This window comes from Mandrillus leucophaeus, unplaced genomic scaffold, assembly GCF_000951045.1.
Source record: "Mandrillus leucophaeus isolate KB7577 unplaced genomic scaffold, Mleu.le_1.0 Scaffold501, whole genome shotgun sequence".
In the NCBI taxonomy this organism is placed as follows: Eukaryota; Metazoa; Chordata; class Mammalia; order Primates; family Cercopithecidae; genus Mandrillus; species Mandrillus leucophaeus.
In genome coordinates, this window is record NW_012105377.1 from 172,991 (window position 1) to 193,866 (window position 20,876).

General features: G+C 40.4%; 1 protein-coding gene across 1 annotated transcript in view; it reads right to left on the reverse strand.

The window, feature by feature from the left end:
- The window catches only part of AIM1 (absent in melanoma 1), a 191,636-nt gene extending 172,058 nt beyond the window's left edge, over nucleotides 1-19,578 (reverse strand). The window contains exon 1 of the mRNA XM_011996072.1: nucleotides 19,313-19,578. Coding sequence (XP_011851462.1) covers nucleotides 19,313-19,485 — 173 coding nt within the window. The 5' untranslated portion in view covers nucleotides 19,486-19,578. The remainder of the gene's footprint in view (nucleotides 1-19,312) is intronic.
- Between the last annotated feature and the right edge of the window lie 1,298 nt (nucleotides 19,579-20,876).

Genomic DNA, 20,876 nt, shown 5'->3' on the forward strand with positions numbered 1-20,876 from the left:
TCCAAATAGGTAAAATGCTTCACCTAAGGTAACATACCCAGGAAATGGCTGAACCATCAGCAGAATTTAGGAATTTTGGCCACAAGACACTGTGATTCAAACGTGTAAAGAAAGCAATATATGCTATTTTATTAAGTCAACAGACACATTATGACTACAAAGAAGTCAGACATAAATTTTGTAAGCTTTTTTGTCCCCTGAATTTTTGTCATTAGTTAAGTTCTTCTATGCCGCATATAGGAGTGTCTGGACATACCTCAGTTTCTATGTTATGATCCTATGCTGAATTTGTAAAGTGATCATCAAACATACAGACACAAATGCATGTACATCTTAAGAGATTCCTTGAAATAGCATTTATGTAATCCACTCTTGCACGTTATGTGTCTAAAAAAATACATAGCTTTTGCAGTTTTCCTCCTTCCCATTTGCAATCATCCAAGATGTTTAAGATTTCTACTCAGAAGGGGTTTGAAACATCTTGATTTTGATGACTCTACTTTTCATCAAGGGCACCCCCACTGAAAGGGTGGAAATAACTATCATTAGAATGAGTTCAATTTCCTTACACATTACATATTGCTGCTTATTGTACTTACATGACAAACTTTCCTGTAAAAATTATCAACTAAACTATGTAATTCAGAGACTTTAAGATCAGAACAAACCCTATGATAAAAGACTGAATTCACCCTTCCTATTATAAATGAGGAATCTAAGCCTCAAGAAAGTCAAGTGACGTCACTGAATAAACATAGCTAATATTAGCAAAGATCCAAGACTTTGGATTTCTGGTTTAGTTCTTTTCTAAAATTGTTATGATTACTCATCTTTTCTGAATTCACCTAAATTATTAGAACACAGAAGAAATTCCAAAGGTTGTCACAGAAACAGGTAGCATCACCTAATCACACTCTCCTCTCTGTGCTAACCCATCAGAGTCATTTAGGTGGCTAGTCTGTCAGCCCTCTGACCCCCCACCAAGCTCTGATGCCTCAGAGAAGCTGGATTTCAGGTACTCTGGGTTCCTGTACCACATCCAAGCCCTGAATTTTGGGTTCCAGAATCTCTTGGGAATTCAAATAGTAACCTTTTCAAATCACATGTTCCCAAAGGAAATTACTCTAGAGATATTTGAAATTACTCAATATTTAAATTTCCTAAATATATTGTGTTCAATGCTACCGAATTTCCACTTAAGAAAAAAACGGAAGCTGCATGTTGGGACCTGAACATGAACAGCTCTGATCAGAAAGGTATCTTGTGGGGTGACAACTTCTGGGTTTTTCTTTTTTGAAATTGCGCAAGTCAGGGCAGTGTCTTTGGTTATCAAACTCTAAACATGGAAATGCCCTAGAGACAGTGTATTTCAAAAGAGCACAAAGTCGGTGAGAGTCAAACTAAGGATTCAATGGCCAGCCATTTGTTACTAACAACAATCCATTATTTTCTACATATAGAATTTATTATATTAAAAGTGTTACGTCCACCTTAGTGTGATCTGTAATTAGAATGTAAAAATCATGGCTGAGCATGGTAGACATGCCTGTAATCCTAGCACGTTGGGAGGCCAAGGCAGGAGGATTTTTTGAGGCCAGGAGTTGGAGACTAGGCCTCAAGCAATCCTCAAGCTGGGCAACACAGCGAGACCACCATCTTTACAAAAAATTTTTTAAAAGTAGCCAGGCATGGTGGTGCATATCTATAGTCCCAGCTACTCAGGAGGCTAAGGTGGGAGGATTGCTTGAGCCCAGGAATTGCAGGCTTCAGTGAGCTATGATCGTACTACTACACTCCAGCCTGGAGGACAGAGCAAGACCTCATCTCTTAAAGAAAAAAAAGATTATTATTTTACTTTACTAATCAAATAAATGTTTTCATTTATTTTCTTACTTCAACATCATTTTATTCTATTTGTATTTGTTTATTTATTTTTGAGACAGAGTCTGGCTCTGTCGCCCAGGCTGGAGTGCAGTGGCGCAATCTCGATTCACTGCAACCTCTGCCTCCTGGGTTCAAGCAATTCTCATTCCTCAGCCTTGTATAGTAGCGGGGACTACTCATGCCTCAGTTGTTTAATCTGTGAAATGGAGACAACCAAAACTAACTACCTCTGGAAATTATCTGGGAAGCCCATATGTGCTTCCTCTGAAATACGTAGTGTCTGTAAGAGAGGGCACCTGGTAGGAGCAGTTGAAGAAGAAATATGGGTGTGTGTATCTAGGCACAGCAATCCCCACAGGCACTTGGGTGGTGCAAGACCGAGGTGAGTGCGGAACAGTGCTGAGTACTGAGCCCTGCGGCGTGGCAGTGATGGGATCTACAGGCCCCACACTTCCACCTTGCCACTTTGCACAGGGAAATGGATGGGAATGCCCCGTACCAGCTTCAGAACAGAACTTTGGAGATGTTTCAGAAATACGTTGAGAAGTTGGAGAGGAGTCGCTAGAAAGAAGATTAGAATGGACAAAAGGTAGGGGAAAGTGAATCCTGCCCTCTGTCTACTCACCTCTGGGAAGACCACAGGAAAAGGGAAAAGAATGCTCAAAGCTTCCAGAAAAGAAGTGGTAAGAGCTGTGTGAGGGATGACCGGGGGGTGACAGGGCTTCCCTAAACCTGAGGCTTCCCACTCCTCACCATGCTCTCACACATGGCTTCAAGGGAGCCACTCAACAGGCTGGTTAGGGAGCAGGGAGATTGGTATCATCCCTGTTTCATGGAAAAATACCCTGAAGCACAAAGAATTTACGTAATTTGCTCAAAGTCACCTAATTTGTAACTGAGAAATCTAAAATTAAAACCCAAGTCCTCTCATTTCTATACCAGTAAATTTTTGTTTTTGTCTTTTCTGCCATCAGTGGTCATTGGTAAATGATGGAAATTTCACATACCGAATTTTAAGTAAATTATACTTATTTGTACCTGTGGTAGGATACACTAAGAGTAATTCACATTTCTAAGAGCATGAAATATAATGTGAATATCTGATCAACAAAGACATATTTAAAAATAGGTAAAAATAGATAAAATTTATTTAAATATTGGACAGACTGCAAATGAATATATAAATATATATATATACACCACTAGGACTTATGAGTAACACAGTGAGTCATGGAATAAGCCTTAATATTCTCTCAGTCAGAGATTCTGTCAGTGATAACCTGGTAATCACAGAAAACACTGACATTCTTCCATTACATTTATTGAATTTAAAAGACCTGTGAAGTTTTAACAACCCCTAGTAAGTCTGATGACTGCTTTGGCATTTGTTTTTGAAAGTCATGATTCAGATCTAGAGCTGAAGCAAAACGGAATGAAGTTAGCTTTTTGCTACATGCTTTGTGTCTCCTTTAAGGAAGAAAAGGGTTATTGTTCATAAAAGGGAGCATGCCAAAAACATGGTATCCATTCAGTTCACAAAACCCTGAGAGTGCTTTCTACAAGGCAGCAACACATGGATGAAGAAGGACTATCCAAGTGGAGATAGAGGACTGTATGTACGGATATGCAAACTGCCCAGAAACCAGGAGGAAAAGCAGAAGTGAATTAGTCATGAGAGCTCAGGATGAAAAGGAAAATGAAACAATTGAACTAATATTATCCATATAAAACAAGACAACTGGAAACATTTGGCAGGGAAGGTATCCTGCTTGCCTTTTAAGTGCAGGTGTTCAATACAGTGCTTGCAAGAATTGATTGCTCCTTTTTCCCTGTTCCAGAAACAATTTGCTTATATCTCTTAAATGTAATTTAATTTAGTCTATGCCATTTTTCACTAACACCAGCTCAGACCTGAACTAATTTAACTCTCTTACCTAATCCTGAACTGTCTTTTATCTTTCTGCAGTACAAAGCCCCAAACCTAAAACATAAAGAGCGTACCACTTGGATTCAGATGTCAGCCAGGTTCTCAGCAGAGAACCGATGGTACGCACAAAGAGATAATTGAGAAGTGTTTAAATAACTGACTAGTTACAAGATATGGACAGGTAAGGGAAAACCAGTAAGGAATGGTAAGCAGACCAGGGCTCCCAATGGCAGGAAGCCACTACTACCCCTAAGCATAAAGGCAAGGGGACGGAATGAGTACTGGAACTGGCAAGATCGGAGCTATAGAAGAGGTCAACCCATCAGAAGCTGTGGCCTTCTGCAAAGTAACAAAACCACTACCTAACTTAGCCTGACCTCCCACGCCTGCCCTCGCCTCCAGAGCTTCCCATTGGCAGAACCTAACGGTTATAGAAGCCAGAGGACAAAGAGCTAGGTTCATGTAAGTCATTAAACACAGCCTCTGAGCACAGAGGAGGGTGGAGAGTGGGTCTGGAAAAACAAATAGAGAATATCCAGAGACTGAGGTTCAAGATGTGGATAAAGGTCTTACACAGAGGGGAATGAGTAAGGAAATTATTTCACATGTTTTAATGAAGTAGGGAGAGGCTTATGATAAAATGTGAAATGAAAAACAAAACAAGATACAAAAGCCATCTAAATTACTCGCTCTATAATTTCATCTTTACTGCTAAGCTATATGAAAATATGTACCAAAAAGGAACACAATGTTAATAGTGTAATCCATAGACAGTGAGATTGTGAATTATTATAACTATAGCAGTCCTCCCTTATGCATGGTTTCAGTCACTCACAGTCAACTGTGGTCCAAAAATCTCACATACAATAAGATATTCTGACACAGAGAGAGAGAAATACCATATTTATGTAACTTTTATCATAGTATATTGTTATAATTGTTCTATCTTATTACTTACTGTTGTTAATCTCTTACTGTGCCTAATTCATAAATTTAGCTTTATCATACGTACATGTACTTAGGAAAAAGCATAGTATATAGAGGGTTCAGTGCTATCAACAGTTTCAGAAATCCACAGGGGGTCTTGGTATATATACCCCCATGGGTGAAGGGGAACTACTCAATATCGTGAAGCCTCCAAAGCAGCTAAGCCAAGTGTATCAAAAAATAAATGTATCAAAAAATAAAACTGGAGTCTCAAACCATAAAAGAACAGTTACTGGAGATGTTCACCAATCTGACCACTTACACAGAACTGGACAGGACATTTAACAAGTGATGCTAACCAACTGAGCCTCTTTAAGGAAGATAAAGTGGTACCTTTGGGCCTGGAATCTGACTCATGAGATGAACACAAGAATAAATGGGGCATATTTCTCTGTTACCTTTCACAGTTCACATCATACTTTTTCTCCCACCTCCACCCTAACCCCTGCCAATGCTCTCTTCTATTTATTTATTTATTTATTTATTTATTTATTTACTTACTTACTTACTTAAAGACAGGGCCTCACTCTGCCTTCCAGGCCGGAGGGCAGTGGCTTAATCACAGCTCACTACAGCTTTGAACTCCTGGGCTCAAGCAATTCTCCTGCCTCAGCCTTTCGAGTAGTTGGGACTACAGGCACATGCCACCACACCTGTCTAATTTCAAAATGTTTTTTATGGAGACAGGGTCTCACTATGTTGTCCAGGCTGGTCTCAAATTTTGGCCTCAAGTGATCCTCCCGCCTCAGCCTCCCCAAGGTGTTATGATTATACACATAAGCCACCATGCCTGGCCACAGTACTCTTTAAACAAGGTATATACAGAGGTCTGTATCATTGTCTTTAGAAACATTAATCATCAAAAAGGTTATGCCTCCCCCACCTCAATATGTCATTCAAAATAAAATCAATTCTAAACCCTAAAACAAAGTTTAATATCTGAAAATAACACAGAACTTTCAGGTGTATTTTGGCTTTTCTTTTCTCTCTTATTCCTGCTTTGCTGATGTTGTAAGTACATGTTTAATTTACTAAGTAGGTAGTCTAGCACTGAGTACTTATATCAGTAAAGAACTTAGTGCTAGAATGTATGTATGTATATATATGTATGAATGTGTCTATATATACAAATGTATATATCTATATGTATATCTTTAGATCATAGACAAATAGAACCATCCATTTAGAGAATTTCTATATACTAACATCATCAAGTGTTCTCTGGAATTCCTTTAGCAGTAACAATTACACTCAAGAAATATAAATTCTTCACCTTCTGTGGGGATTAAGTTCTTTTATCGCTCAGCCTCTGTCTTGAGCATATTTGTTTGTTTTTAGCAAGACGTCTTGCTCTGTTGCCCAGGCTGGAGTGCAGTGGCACGATCACAGCTCACTTGAACTCTTGGCCTCAAGCAACCCTCCCACCTCAGGCTCCCAAGTAGCTGGGACTACAGGGGCATGCCACCCTGCCCAGTTATTTTTTTTATTTTTTTATTTTTTTAAAGAGACATAGTCTTCCTATGTTGGTCAGACTGGTCTCGAACTCCTGGCTTCAAGCAGTCCTTCCACCTTAGCCTCCTATTGTGCTGGGATTACAGGCGTGAGCCACCGTGCCAGGCTGTCTTATGTATATTTGAATATTTTCTCTTCTTTATGATAGCGGTAAGTGTAGCAACTTTTTATCATTTTAATGGTGAATATTACGGTTTCTCTAGAAGATCGGGGAGTGAGACTCAATTTGCCAACCATAGAACTTGAACTGGTTTGCCAGCCCACACTCCAGGGCTTCACATACGGCAGGTGTCTATAAATGTTTGTTTAATAAATGAATTATACTAGTGCAGTTTCAATGTCACACTTACTTACCTTTCTGAGTGTGACCAACACAGTCACTGAAAACCACACATCAAGACCACTTTGGAGAGAAGTAACAACTGCTCCGGTACAGTCACACATAAAAGAAGCAAACCTTCTGCTTCAATTACCATTATCACTGGGTAATTGTTTCTAAAATTAGAGAAAGTCTATAATAAAAGAGTGTGGTTTAAGATAAAGTAGCAAATTTCCAGTTGTACTTTGGAAAACGAACAGTATTAATGACTATAATCATTTAGGTTTTAAGCCAACAACATGTAATCTAAATACTAGAGCATATAAATGTCCAGTCTAGTAAAATAGAAACAGAAAGTTACTCTTTTCTATGACCTACTGACAGAGAAGTTAGCTCTGCGTATACAATAATATTCATAGAAACTAATGAACACTCTTAAACATAATTTTAAAACTCTCTCACATACATAAAAATCAAAATAAAACTCAGTTTTGAGAGAAATGGGCACTAAAGACAATTTTACTAGTTCTTATAAAGACAAAGATTATTTACAAGGTTTTCATAATCCTTTTACATCAAGTCTCTAGATCTACATCTTTCATGCCAACAGTATCACCTATGAATTTGAAGTTTAGGTCACCAGCATTTTCTTTCCTCTTTTGGGGTTGTGACCTTTACGCAGAGTGAAAAATCCTCAACATTTGTCACCTTAGTTCCTTTACACACTCAGTGAATCATCCCAGTAGCAGGTACTAAGACTTTGTGGCTAGATTGGAAATCAGGTGCAACAGGTTTAGTTAACACTTCAGGAACTGAGTCACAGATCATTTCAAGTCAGGGGTTCCCAGGAAAATAAGAATGCACCATTAACTTTATAAGGCATATGAATTCTTTGTTCCTGGATACCCTTCTGAACAATGGGACCAGGTTGGATGCATGTAATCAAAAGGAGGAAATGCTTCCCTGCTCAGGGAGATAGCTCTGAGAGTAAATGGGCACCTACATTTCTACGGGAAGCTTTATTCATCAGTTAGTTACCTCCCCTGTACACACACACCCTCTACCAACTACTCATTCAATGAGCTTTAGTTTTTTCATGGTGTGGTGAAAATAGTTTGAGGTTTAGAGCCAGAAAGAAGTATTTCAAATACTGCTCTGTCATTTATTAGCTAAAATACTACTTTCAGGTTTTGTCTTCTCAGTTATAAACATGAAGGTAGAAATACCTATTTGGCACAGCTACTATAAAGATTAAATGAGATACACTGATATGAAAGCAACTGTCACATAATAAGGAATTGTTCATGTCCCTTGTCTTATATCTACTTGACAAAAGTTCCTTATATTTATTTAGTTTATAGGAGAGATTGAGAATTATCTGGCCAAAAATAATCCTTTTCCTTCATTCCCGCACGCCACATCCATTTTTCTCAGTAAACATGCCCAAACCCAACTGTTGTTATTAGGTTGGTGCAAAAGTAATTGCAGTTTTTGCCATTAAAAGTAATGACAAAAGGCCAGGCATGGTGGCTCATGCCTGTAATCCCAGCATTTTGGGAGGCCAAGGTGGGTGTATCACCTAAGGTCAGGAGTTTGAGAGCAGCCTGGCCAACATGGCCAAATCCCATCTCTACTAAAAATACAAAAATTAGCCAGGCACGATGGCATGTGCCTGTAGTCCCAGCTACTCAGGAGGCTGAGGTGGGAGGATCACCTGAGCCCAGGGAGTCAAGGCTACAGTGAGTTGAGATTGTGCCATTGAGCTCCAGCCTGAGCAATTGGAGACCCTATCTAAAAAACAAAAAGTAATAACAAAAACAAAGTAATGACAAAAACCTCAATTACTTTTGCACCAACTTACTCTTTTGTTCTTTGTTGATCAGTTATGGAGTGGCGTTAAGATATAAATTGGTGCTCCTCTTTGTTTAACTTCTGCTGGCTTTGTAAATTAGTGGAATTGTAGCCAATGTATGCTTATACACGGAAAGGCAACCAGAAATTCTGCAGTAAGTGAGAAAGCTGATGCATGAATTCCTGAGGAGCGTCTCTGTAGGAAGAAACTGCATAATGATGAAGACATCGCCTCTCTATATCATCAACAGTTATCAGCTGTTCTGACTGGTTGTTTCCTTATGGGCATACAAAAAAGCTTTTAATAAAAGTGAAACAACAGGAAAGGATACAAGTAAGTGCCAGCAATGCACCTAGCTACTAAGACTTCTAGGTCAAAGTACTTGAAACCTTTTACAGGGCGAGATTACAAGAATCACAAAATGCAAATTAGTAAAGGTCAAAACATTTGAGCAAATGCCAGACATTCAGTCCTACTTCGCTTTTATCTTGAAAGAAATCCAAAATCTAGTTTTAGACAAGCTTGTTTAAACACGTTTACTGATACACAGGAATACAAGTGCTCTTGTTTCAAACCCTAAGTATGTTCCAACGTAGGACTCCTGATTGATAATTGAGTCCACTCCAGACAAAATTGTTTTGGATAGCCAATACAAAAGAGAATAGTTCTGTAATCCCACCCTTGTAGTAACTACATTTTCTTGTTTTGCTGATAATAACCACTTAGTTCATGGGAGCTAAATAGTGGGGAAGGAAGCCAACAGTGGGGAAGGAAGCAAGGCAGCAGAGCCAAGAGTGGCTGGCAAGGCCTGGGTGAGCCTCCTCTGCCCAGGCTTGAAAAGGCCAGTTCTTAGGTTTGTAATGACATGTATGATAAAAGAGACACTGAATTTCAGTGTGAATGTCAACAGTTGCTTCAACTATCATACCTTTTCCTAACAGCAGATGCAAAAATAGTCAAGCTGTGCTTTCATGAGATATTTATGAATCCATCAGTATTATGAAAACATTTAAATGACAAATGATGACTAAATTATATTATGTGTTACAGTACCAGCATCACTTTAAGCCTTGTAAAGGGAGTTCTTGCATAGATACAATATCATACTGGTAGGCTCTATCACTTTAAGTGACATTTTATTGTTATAAAATATGGCTTGTGCAAGCTTTAACTTTTTAAAAAATCATGAATTGAGTTATTTTTATTTTTGTTGGCTTTTTTTAGGTAGTAGGTGAGGTACTGATTATAGTAGAAACCCAGAAATTATCCAGTATGTCAATAACCAGACTATAGGTGCCGGTTGAATAACTAGTAACTCAATCTAGGGATCAGACAGTCTCATCGTTGTTGGCTTATGAAACTAAGGGAAGATTTCCAGGAGAATAGTCATCAGGAAGTTAGATGAGTCAGTTGGGTTCCTGTCAAAGGTGGGTACAGGCCAGGAGTAGAGGTATAGTACGCAATGCAAGAGAACCCAAAAAGACAGCTAAGAAAAAATCAGAAAATCTGAGTTTTAGTCCTGCTTCCTCCACCTGCATTACCTTCCATGAACTTCAGTTTCCTTATCCTCAGAATGGCGGTATGGCCTTATCTCACACAACACTTATAAACTTCAAGTGGGATACAGTATCCACAACGGTTTGAAATCCTTGAAGTGTCAATGTAAGGTGGAACCTGTATTCATTGCCAGAGAATCCTCAAGAATAAGTCAGGAGGTAAAACCAATGGATTCAAGTAGCAGGGCTTCTAGAGGCCTAAAGTGAGAGCAGCCAGGAGCAGCTTTCTGCAGCAACTGGTAAAGCAACTACTTGAGAAATTCTGCCATCCCTATTTAGCATGGGCAGCAACTAGAGGGCCCCCCATCTACCACTTATCTCTGACCTTGCATTCTACTGCCTGTGCCAGCGCAGAAGAAGGGATATGAACTAGATCCACCTCTTGGTAATGCCTTTTTCTGACACAGCTTGGGCAGAAGCCCCAAACTCAGAATCTAGACATGATACTTTCATTGATAACACATACTTTTGAATTTCTGTTTTAAAATCTTTTTTCTTTTAAGATTTCAATGAACTTATATTTCTATTAATTAATATATTTTATCTCCACTACTTAACATAGAAATTGTCTAGTACAAAAACTTAATTTGATTTCCCATATGTATTTTAATTTCTACTTGTGAGATCTGGAGGCTGAAAGAACTCATATAAGAATATAAAGAAAGCAGCATTAACCACAGTGATTAACCTGCAGTGATTAACCTGCAGTGATTAACCACAAAGACTCAAGACCACCAGTTGGGGAATCCCAGCCTCACTCTTATGAGCTCTGTGACTTTGGCCAAATAATCACACCCCGCTGTGCCTCATTTTTCCTCAAGATGGGACTAATAACAGGGCCTACCTCTGAGGAAAGTTATGAATTCACTGTAGTGGGTTAATATTTGTAAAGCACTTAGAACAGTGTCTGATACATAGTGCACATTGAATAAACTGCATCTCGCAATTCAAATCTTGATGGAAAACAATGTTTTCACAAACATGGTCTGAAGTTATTATAAAGCACATGCTTCCTCTATTTTCTTATCTTATATGCAGCACATATTATTTTGACCCTTGATCCTAATCATAAGATTAAAAAAGGAATCCAAAGACTATCATGAGCTTATGCTACTACTTATAAACAAATTTGAAAAAAATTAAGAGGTGTACTGTGCATGGTGACTTTATGTAACTGTTGGCCAAATCTTTTATTTGAGCTGTCGATACTACCTTTGGAATAACCCTAAATTCTCATGACTGAGACTCAGTTAGGGTTGCTAGCTTGAAATGGCACAAACAAGAAACACAACCAGAAGCCAGCTTTCTTCCCCACAGTATCTTTTGCCAAGCTTAACACCAACCTACTTTTACTCATTTAATTGCCATTTATGAGAACGTAACAAACAAAAGGCACTTGTTCATTGTGTTTCTTTTTGTGTGTGTTAGCTACGGGTGCAACCTTTACTTGTCTATAACATGCCAGTGAGAGAGGTTGGGGACGCTGCAAATGGATTCTGATTCTCTGCCTCATTTGTATGTCCTTGAGCCCCCTGATACTTTGTCAAAATTTGTGCTTTCATGAGATATTTATGAATCCATCAGCATTCTGAACACATTTAAATGACAAATCATGAATAAAATATATTATGTGTCACAGTACTAGCATTACTTCAAGCTCTGTAAAGGGAGTTCTTGCATAGGTAACAATACATTGATAGGCTCCGTCATTTTGAGTGACATTTTGTTGTTATAAATATGGTTCCTTCAAGCTTTCAATTTTGTTTGAAAACATGAATTAAGTTATTTTTTTTGAAGTAGTAGGTGAGGTACTAATTATGGCAGAAACTCTTAAACTATTCAGTATCTCAGTAACCACACTATAGTGTATACTGTATACTGGCTGAATAATTAGCAACTCAATCTAGGTCTCTGTTATGAGGGGTCATTGCTTCTCTTCCACTGAACAGACCCATCCAGAAGATGCACAGTGCTGTAAAGGCAGCACTAAGCAAGGGTTTGCTCTCTAGAGGGAAGACTTCTCATATATTTGAATCTGTACAGGTATGTTGATGAGGCATTTGAGTTAGCCCAATGCAGCTATGTTTTAAGGGAACTGTAAATGAGCTAATGAGACTCGCAAGCAATTTGCTGGTTGTTCTTGCCAAGCTCCTCACAAGCATTAGACAGTCATACATCCTATACCTTGAAAACTCACTTTGGGACGAGTTTTTCAAGGTAGATAGAACACCACACCATTCAAGCTTCAAATGATCTTCTCATGTTGACCAGACACAGATTTTGAATACATAAATCACTTTTCTTCTGCATGGACATTCCTGAAACATAACTGAGCCCTTAGCTGAACTCAAACTTTAAGACAGATATGTGTGTGTGTGTGTGTGTGTGTGTGTGTGTGTGTCTATATCTTTTTAAGAGATGGGATCTTGCTATGTTGACCAGGTTGCTCTCAAACTCTTGGCCTCAAGTAAGTGATCCACCTGCCTCCATCTCCCAAAGTGCTGGGATTACAGGTGTCAGACACCATGCCTGGCCCAGATATGTATTTTTAATGTTCATAGTAAGATGTGTATTTTGAATGACTATTAGGAATTGGAAACTATTTCAACATCTAATATGTTCACTGCATTGTTTTAATTGTGGACAAATACTACAGCAGCAACTCACTATCTCAGCTTACAAAAAAGATTTACTCATTTATTATTATGATTATTTTAGAGACAAGATCTCACTCTGTTACCCAGGCTAGAGTACAATAGCATAACTTACTGCAGACTCTAACTCCTGGGCTGAAGCGATCCTTCCACTTTCAGCCTCCCCAGTAGCTGAGACCAAGATGTGTGTCATCACACTTGGCTAATTTTTTTTTTTTTTTTGTATAAGCAGGGTCTGACTTTGTTGCCCAGGCTGTCTTGAACTCCTAGGTTCAAGCAGTCCTCCTGTCTCAGCATCCCAAAGTGCTGGGATTACAGGCGTGAGCCACCATGCCTGACCTACAAATAAGATTTATAATCAAAAGCCATACATTCTGACGAAACTATTAATGAGAAAGGGAGTAGACAAATATTTGAGTTTTTTTTTTTTTTTTAGACAGAGTCTGGCTCTGTTGCCCAGGCTGGAGTACAGTGGTGCAATCTTGGCTCACTGCAACCTCCAACTCCCTGTTGCAAGCGATTCTCCTGCCTCAACCTTCCAAGTAGCTGGGATTACAGGCATGCACCACCACGCCCGGCTAATTTTTGTATTTTTAGTAGAGACAGGGTTTCACCACATTGGCCAGGATGGTCTTGGTCTCCTGACCTTGTGATCCACCCACTTTGGCCTCCCAAAATGCTGGGATTACAGGTGTGAGCCACCATGCCCGGACCAATATTTAAAAAAAAAAACCAAAGGAGAAAAAAGAAGTGAACTCAAGTTTCAAAGGTCTTACTAAAGGTCCCCAAAAGGGTTTATGTCACTGCCACTTGATTATGGAGAGTAGATTATGATGGAAAGTGTAGAAATAGAGGGTGGATAAAGTAATACAATGACAGAGATAAGTGGCAAATGATTACCCTATGCTAAACTCAGACCCCTAAATCACTTCGGAAAAACTCCTGTAATGTCAAGTATAAAGTTTAGCCTTGGCTTCCTCAGTGAGATGTGTTAAGACTTTTAAGGCACTGAGAGTGCATGAGGGGTCTCCCTTTTAGAGACCAACATGAACATCCAAATACTCCAAGGTACCTTAAAACTTGACAGACCTGGTTACGACTTCTGGGCTTCTGAAGTTTTTTACTCCGCTCACAAAGTAACAATGCATGTATTAAAACTACTACCATTACTATAAAGACAACAATAATGACAACTATTACTGCCACTATAGCCCCTGCTGCTGACCACCACCTTTCCTCTATCCAGCACTTGCTTTGAGCCAAGCCCTGTGCTGGGTGCTTTACATAGATAACATCCAATCCTCCTAGAGCTCCATAAAAAAAGTGTAATTGCCTCCATTTTACAGGTGAAGAAACTGAGACTTAAAGAAGTTAAAAATCTATCCCAATAGCAGAGGCAGATTTGAAACTAAGTCTACCCAACACCAAAGTCTACTATCTTTTGACTGTGGCATGCTTTCAGAGGTACTATTTACTGAGCTTCTGTTATCTGCCAGGCACTAGGCTAGTCATTTTCTTAAAAATGTTAAGTCTCAAAAACAATGTTAAGAGATAGGTCACAGATCATAAAACAGAAGTTAGCAGGGTAAAATAACTTCCCAAGAAGCTCACAGCTAGTAAGTGGCAGACTTACTTTTAAATTTCTGGTTTACACTGGTGAAATAAAATAAACCTAAAAATTAAAACTCTTTCCTTTAGTATAAGGAAAACAAGAGGGAAAACTCAGTACTAACCAGTTTAAATCTAACATTACATAAAACAAAAACAGACTTACCTGGCTATGTTTTTTATGCTAGAAAATAATTAAACCTGTTTAGAGTCCTAAGCACCAAGCCAGCCACAAAAGACTGGAAACAAGAATCAATTTTAAGTTATGAAGACTAACACTCTACACAGTTCCAGAACGTTTTCAGATAACATTCTAAATGATTGTTCTTTTTCTGAAGAAAAAAGAAAAAACCTCCAAACAGCAATAGTTTATCCTTACAACATTCTAGTGATATAAACCGGGAGTTAGTTGTTTTCTCTTCATAGAAAGGAAAGGTCCACTGAGTACAGAAAAACTAAGGGATTGTCTGTAGTTCTGAAACTTGAGCCTGCTGGCCTTCACTCAGAGGTAGATCTCTGCCTGCCCAATGAGGATGCTCTGCCCTTGACACTAGCTACACTTTTCCTGCAATGAAACAAGGTGGGCGATTTTCACAGGATTATGTCCATCCGTTGCTTGAATTTGGTTCTCCTGCAGACAGCATTAATATTTGCTTCTAGATGTGGGGTTCAATTCAGTTCAACTGTGATAATTTTTAATTCACTGCTTTTTTAAAAAAATATAGTTTCTTAAACAAAGAACTCAATGGAAATAATTCACTGCTTTTGACCTTTAGCTCAGAACCTACTTCTAATCAAAATATCAAAAAATGTGGCCACGTGAGGCAGCTCACACCTGTAATCCTAGCACTTTGGGAGGCCAAGGTGGGAGGATTGCTTGAGCCTAGGAGTTCGAGACCAGCCTGGGCAACATAGCGAGACCCTGTCTCTATTCACATTTTTTTCGGTTTTGTTTTTTCTGAGACACAGTCTTGCTCTGTCACCCGGTCTGGAGTACAACGGCACGATCTCAGCTCACCTCCCAGGTTCAAGGAATTTTCCTGCCTCAGCCTCCCAAGTAACTGTGATTACAGGTGTCCACCCCTACCCCTAGCTAATTTTTTGTATTTTTAGTAGAAACAGGTTTCACCATGTTGGCCAGGCTGGTCTCGAACCCCTGACCTCAGATGATCCACCCACCTCTACCTCCTAAAGTGCTGGGATTACAGGTGTGAGCCACCCCGCCCGGCCTTTTTATGTTTTACTTTTTAAATATTTTTAATATTTAAAAAAACCAAAATAACACAAAGTGGCTTGAATAGAGAAAATAAAAAGAAGGAATCACTTTCATTATATAGCAGAAAAACACACAAAATTCCTACTCAAAAGGAGGCATAGGCAAGATACTAGTAAGAAAAAGAGAAACAACTCCCATTGACTGAGCACTCACTATGTGCCAGCCACTGTTCTGAGCACTTGAAATGCATTAACTCATTTATTTTTATAACAAATCTTATGACTGCCATTTTGTGAATGAGAAAATTGTGGCACAAAAATGTTAATAACTTTCCTACGATGATAGGATTCGGTGTCATGGTAAGTATTAACAGAAGAACAAGAATTTAAATCCAAGTAGAGAATCCACATTCTGAACACATTATTCACAAGACAGAGTATAATTTAAAATGTGGTAAATTACAGTGCCACTAGTGACTGCTAAGTGGCCTGGCCACAGCTCGCCATGCTCTTTCCACCACACCACTAGACCCTCTAATGGCAAGAGAATTACGGACTAGACAGGGGATGAGGCTGACTCAGGAGGGCAGCAACTCTATCTTTGTGAAAAATAACATCATATGACCATGTTTACCAAAACCAAGTTGGAAAAAAAAACTTTAAGAGTAAATTTTGGAAAGGGAAGTAGCCATGTTCAAATTATTTTATATAAGGAAATAATTGATTAGAATGTCTATACCAAAAGCCACAAATATTTGCAGAATACAAAAATCTGACTTTAATAAACTTTAAATAATCTTTGGACTGGCAAGCTTTTCTTTCTTTCTTTCTTTTTTTTTTTTTTTTTTTTTAATATGGAGTTTCACTCTTCTTGCCCAGGCTGGAGTACAGTGGCGTGATCTCGGCTCACCACAACCTTCATCTCCTGGGTTCAAGGGATTCTCTTGCCTCAGCCTCTGAGTACCTGGGATTACAGGCGTGAGCCACCATGCCCGGCTAATTTTTTTGTATTCTTAGTAAAGACAAGGTTTCACTATGTTGGCCAAGCTGGTCTTGAACTCCTGACCTCAGGTGATCCGCCTGCCTTGGCCTCCCAAAGTATTGGGATTAGAGGCATGAGCCACCACACCCAGCTGGACTGGTAACCTTTTCGAGGAAAAGAAGCTCTTCCTAGAGTTGGATTTTCCCCTATCCAAACCTATTTTTTCCATTTCTTCCATTAGACCTTTGCTTTGATGATGATGATAATGATGATGATGATGATGATGATGATGACGACGAGGATGCTTTTGCATTTACTGAGTTTCTACTTTATGCTCAGAAACGTGTTAAAGTTTTTGCACTTAATAACATAAACTTTCATTTAATATTTATGACAACCCTACAGAGTCAGCATCCTATTGTCTCCATATTACAGTTGAGGAGAGTGAGAGTTTAAGAGGTGAAATAACTTGAGTTATTAATTCAATAATTAGATAAATTCATTTCTATCTGACCTAAACACCCATAATATTAATCAAATAAGCAAATACGGGTGGTTACCTGACTGTCTCCTCCTTATTTAGAGACAAAAACCACAGTGAGTGCTGCACATTCCAGCCAAATTCCATCACTTCCAAGTACTGGACAGAAATGAACCGATACAGTCAGGAGGCTCAAGAGAGCCACACTGGGCAAAGACTGGCTAGAAATCTAAGGGTGCTTTTGCCACTCTCTTTAAACCAGAAAGAAGTACACTCTCTTAAAAGTAAATGAAATATTTATAAAGATGATCTAACTAGAAAAACATCCCAAAGACAGACCACATTTATTAATACAAAGTTCATCAGGGTTCTGAAGGAAAAAATGAGGTATTTTAAGACTGCACTAAAACACAAAAACTCAAGGAGAGAAGTAAATCTCCTATTTTAAATTTTAGACTAAAATGTATTTACATGTGAATACATTATCTATAGCTGTATATTATTATGTTTTGATAAGCAGTAAATCATGAAACTAGATCTTAAAAGGAAAACCACGATGGAAATGTTTAAAAAATTTACTGAGGTAATAGAAAATAACTTCAATACTGTGTACATTATTATTAAGTAATGTATTTTGTTAGAAAGTATAATCTATAAATAGGCACAGTAAATGTTTGCCTAAGTAATATATTTCTACTACAACTGATTACCAATGTGGATGATAAAATATGAGAGAAAAATAAAATGACTTCTCTCTTAGCTTTCCTACCCTTACCCCCTCACACCTAGACCTCCCGCTCCAACCACTTGCGCTTCTCAGGAAGTGCCACACTCTTCTAAGTGCTGGTGATGTGCACAGTTCCGCCCCTGCCTGGAACTCGCTGCTCCTCCCTGTTTCCGCCTAAGCCACTTCACCTATCCTCCTCCAGGAAGCCTCCAAGATCCCCTCCTCTGTGCTGGCATCTATCATTGCACTTTTTGGTATCCACAAGAGACTAAGAATTCTTTGATGACAGAATTATTACTGTCTCTCATTGCTTTTTATATCGCAGCACATGGCACTTAGCTAAGGTACTCAATACAATAAGTGAATGCAAATAGATTGTAAATTTGACTTTTTTCTTTTTTTTTTTTTAAGAAATAAAAGGAGGGGCCGGGCGCGGTGGCTCACGCCTGTAATTCCAACACTTTGGGAGGCCGAGGCGGGCGGATCACCAAGTCAGGAGATCGAGACCATCCTGGCTAACACGGTGAAATCACGTTTCTACTAAAAATACAAAAAATTAGCCGGGCGTGTTGGCGGCGCCTGTAGTCCCGGCTACTGGGGAGGCTGAGGCAGGAGAATGGCATGAACCCGGGAGGCGGAGCTTGCAGTGAGCCAAGATGGTGCGACTGCACTCCAGCCTGGGTGACAGAGCAAGACTCCGTCTCAAAGAAAAAAAAAAAAAAGAAAAGAAAAGATATAAAAGGAAAAATATGTCTAAAATGCAAATCTTGCACAATTTTATTCTGGCCCTCATTGTTCATAGGGCGTATTTTTAAAACACATGTAGAAGGATTTACTGGACATTGTCAACTGTCCATCACTATAAATATTTCACACCTCTGAGCCATGTAAACACGCTGTTACTTCAAATTGGTTATTATTCAACGAATGCATAAACTCTGATGGTATAGTTGAATAATTATACATATAAAATAAAACCACTTCAAAACCATGATAAAAATTAAAAAGTACAATGGTAACTACAGTTTGGATAACTAGACGCTCCCTAGCTCTGCCACTGGCTCCAGTGGGGAGAAGTCATTTATCCTTTGGTCTCATTCCCTTCACCCATGAAATAGGGGTAACCATTCCTGCCACTTCCTCCTCCCTTCGCATCTTGCGAGGAGAATGGGGGTAAAACATCTGTAAGAGCACAGATCTGACAGATATTCATAATAAAGAGCTTTACGATAAAGGCACTAGCTCAAAAGTAGTGCCTAACCCCAAAGAAGAGTTCCCACCATCACTTCCGACGGTAACAACCCTGACTCCCCGCCGCTCTGGTTAGCAGGCTGATGCAGGAGGCTCCTGCATGAAGACTTTGCAGTCATACTAAAGGCCACATGGGTGGGCACAAGTTCCTCTCGCCGGTGCTTGGTCTGAGCCAAAAGCCGCGAGGAACTTGGTCACCACCAGCGGCTACGATCACTCCCCTCCGGACCCAGGTAAACCTGCAGAGTGAAACAGACCCCGGGGCTTTCCCCTCCTCCAAGTGGGGTCAGGAGCCGAGGGGCCAGAGCAGCGGGAGGAGAAGGAGCTGGGACTGGAGGGCTCGGGCGAGGAGCTCACCTGGCCTCGCCGGCAGGCGCCGGGAGCGGGTGCGGAACGAACACCCCACAGTCAGGCTGCGCCGGCTGCTGCTTCTTTTTGGAGCGCCAGAGGTGGAAGGTGGTATGCTTCTTAGGGGGCCTGCACTGGCTGGGCTCCCCGGGGTCGCCCTGGGCTGGCGGGGACAGCGGCATCGTCTTGTCCTCCTCCCGCTGCGACTGTCGGGACGCGATACTCTCTGCCGCCTGGGCCCTGTGGAAGAACACACCTGGGCGCCAGCTCCCCAGACTTTCCCAGCGCGCCGTGGGACCCCGCCCCCTCGTCGCGGATGCGGGGGACGGCAGCGGGTTGCAGAACTAGCACCACGCGCAGCGCGAGCAGCACTGCAGCCCGAGCTCTTGGGGCGGAGGAGGGGACCCAGCCGCGGGAGAGCGCTGCGCGGGCGGCAAGGGGCGCGAGTCCAGGTGAGGCGCGCGAGCCGGGAGCCCCAGGTGAGGCAGACACGCCCCGGCTCCCCACCCCCGGGGCGCGCGGCGGCCGCGGTACAGCGACACCTACTGGATGCTCTGGGCACCGCGTCTCCCAACACTGCATCCCAGGCTCTTAGCTGGGACCCAGAGCCGATCCGGCTTTGACAGCGCCTGGGGTGCAGCGGCCATTGTCGCCTGCGGAGTTGTTGGCTGCTCTTGGCCTGTGACAGGCTGGTAGGATGAGTCGCTGCTTAGCCACGAGCCCCGTCTGGAGAAGGATGGGAGAGGCACATCCCGGGGGCGGGCCGCCCAGCAATTAGGACTCTTCCACTCTGATCTTTGGGTGACTTGTGCAATGTCATGTGCTGGTGGCTTCTGTTCCTGTTCGTGAACACGGGTGGCAACTCTGCCAACTCCTCTCCTCTCTCAAGAGCCTGAATAATTAATTTGTACTCACATCTCATAAAACACAAAAGGATTTAAAAAATTTAAAAAGCCAGAAGGGAATTAGGCATATTCCCTGATTCCCAAAGGGCTTAATAGATCCCTCGCAGTAAATTAAATGCCAGTCCCACAAGGTATTTACATCATCTGCATTACTGTTGATGACTTTCTTGTCTTAACTTCACAGTCGTGGCTAAATAGCAAAGGAAATTAATACTTAAGCAAAGTAAGTAAACGAACAATTATTTTGGGTATCATTAGAGCAAAAAAAGTGCAAGAACTAAGTACTACTTAAAAATTCAATGCAGTACAAGATCCTCTTTCATGGTAATAAGTCTTTATTTTCCTCTTGAAAAACACAACTCACTCATTCGTTTATTCTCTCATTCACAGAACATTCATTTTTATTTGTTTTTATTTACATTCTTATCAAGATGTAATTTATAGACAGTAAAGTGCACAAATCATAAGGGTAAAACTCAAATTTTTACATATTTATGTGGTTGGGGTGTAAAAAGTTTTTTTAATGGAGAGTTCACATTGTCCTAGAAAATTATTCTGTATGTGGCTTTTAAATATATGATTATAGGCCGGGAGCGGTGGCTCATGCCTGTAATCCCAGCACTTTGGGAAGCCGAGGCAGGCAGATCACTTGAGGTCAGGAGTTCGAG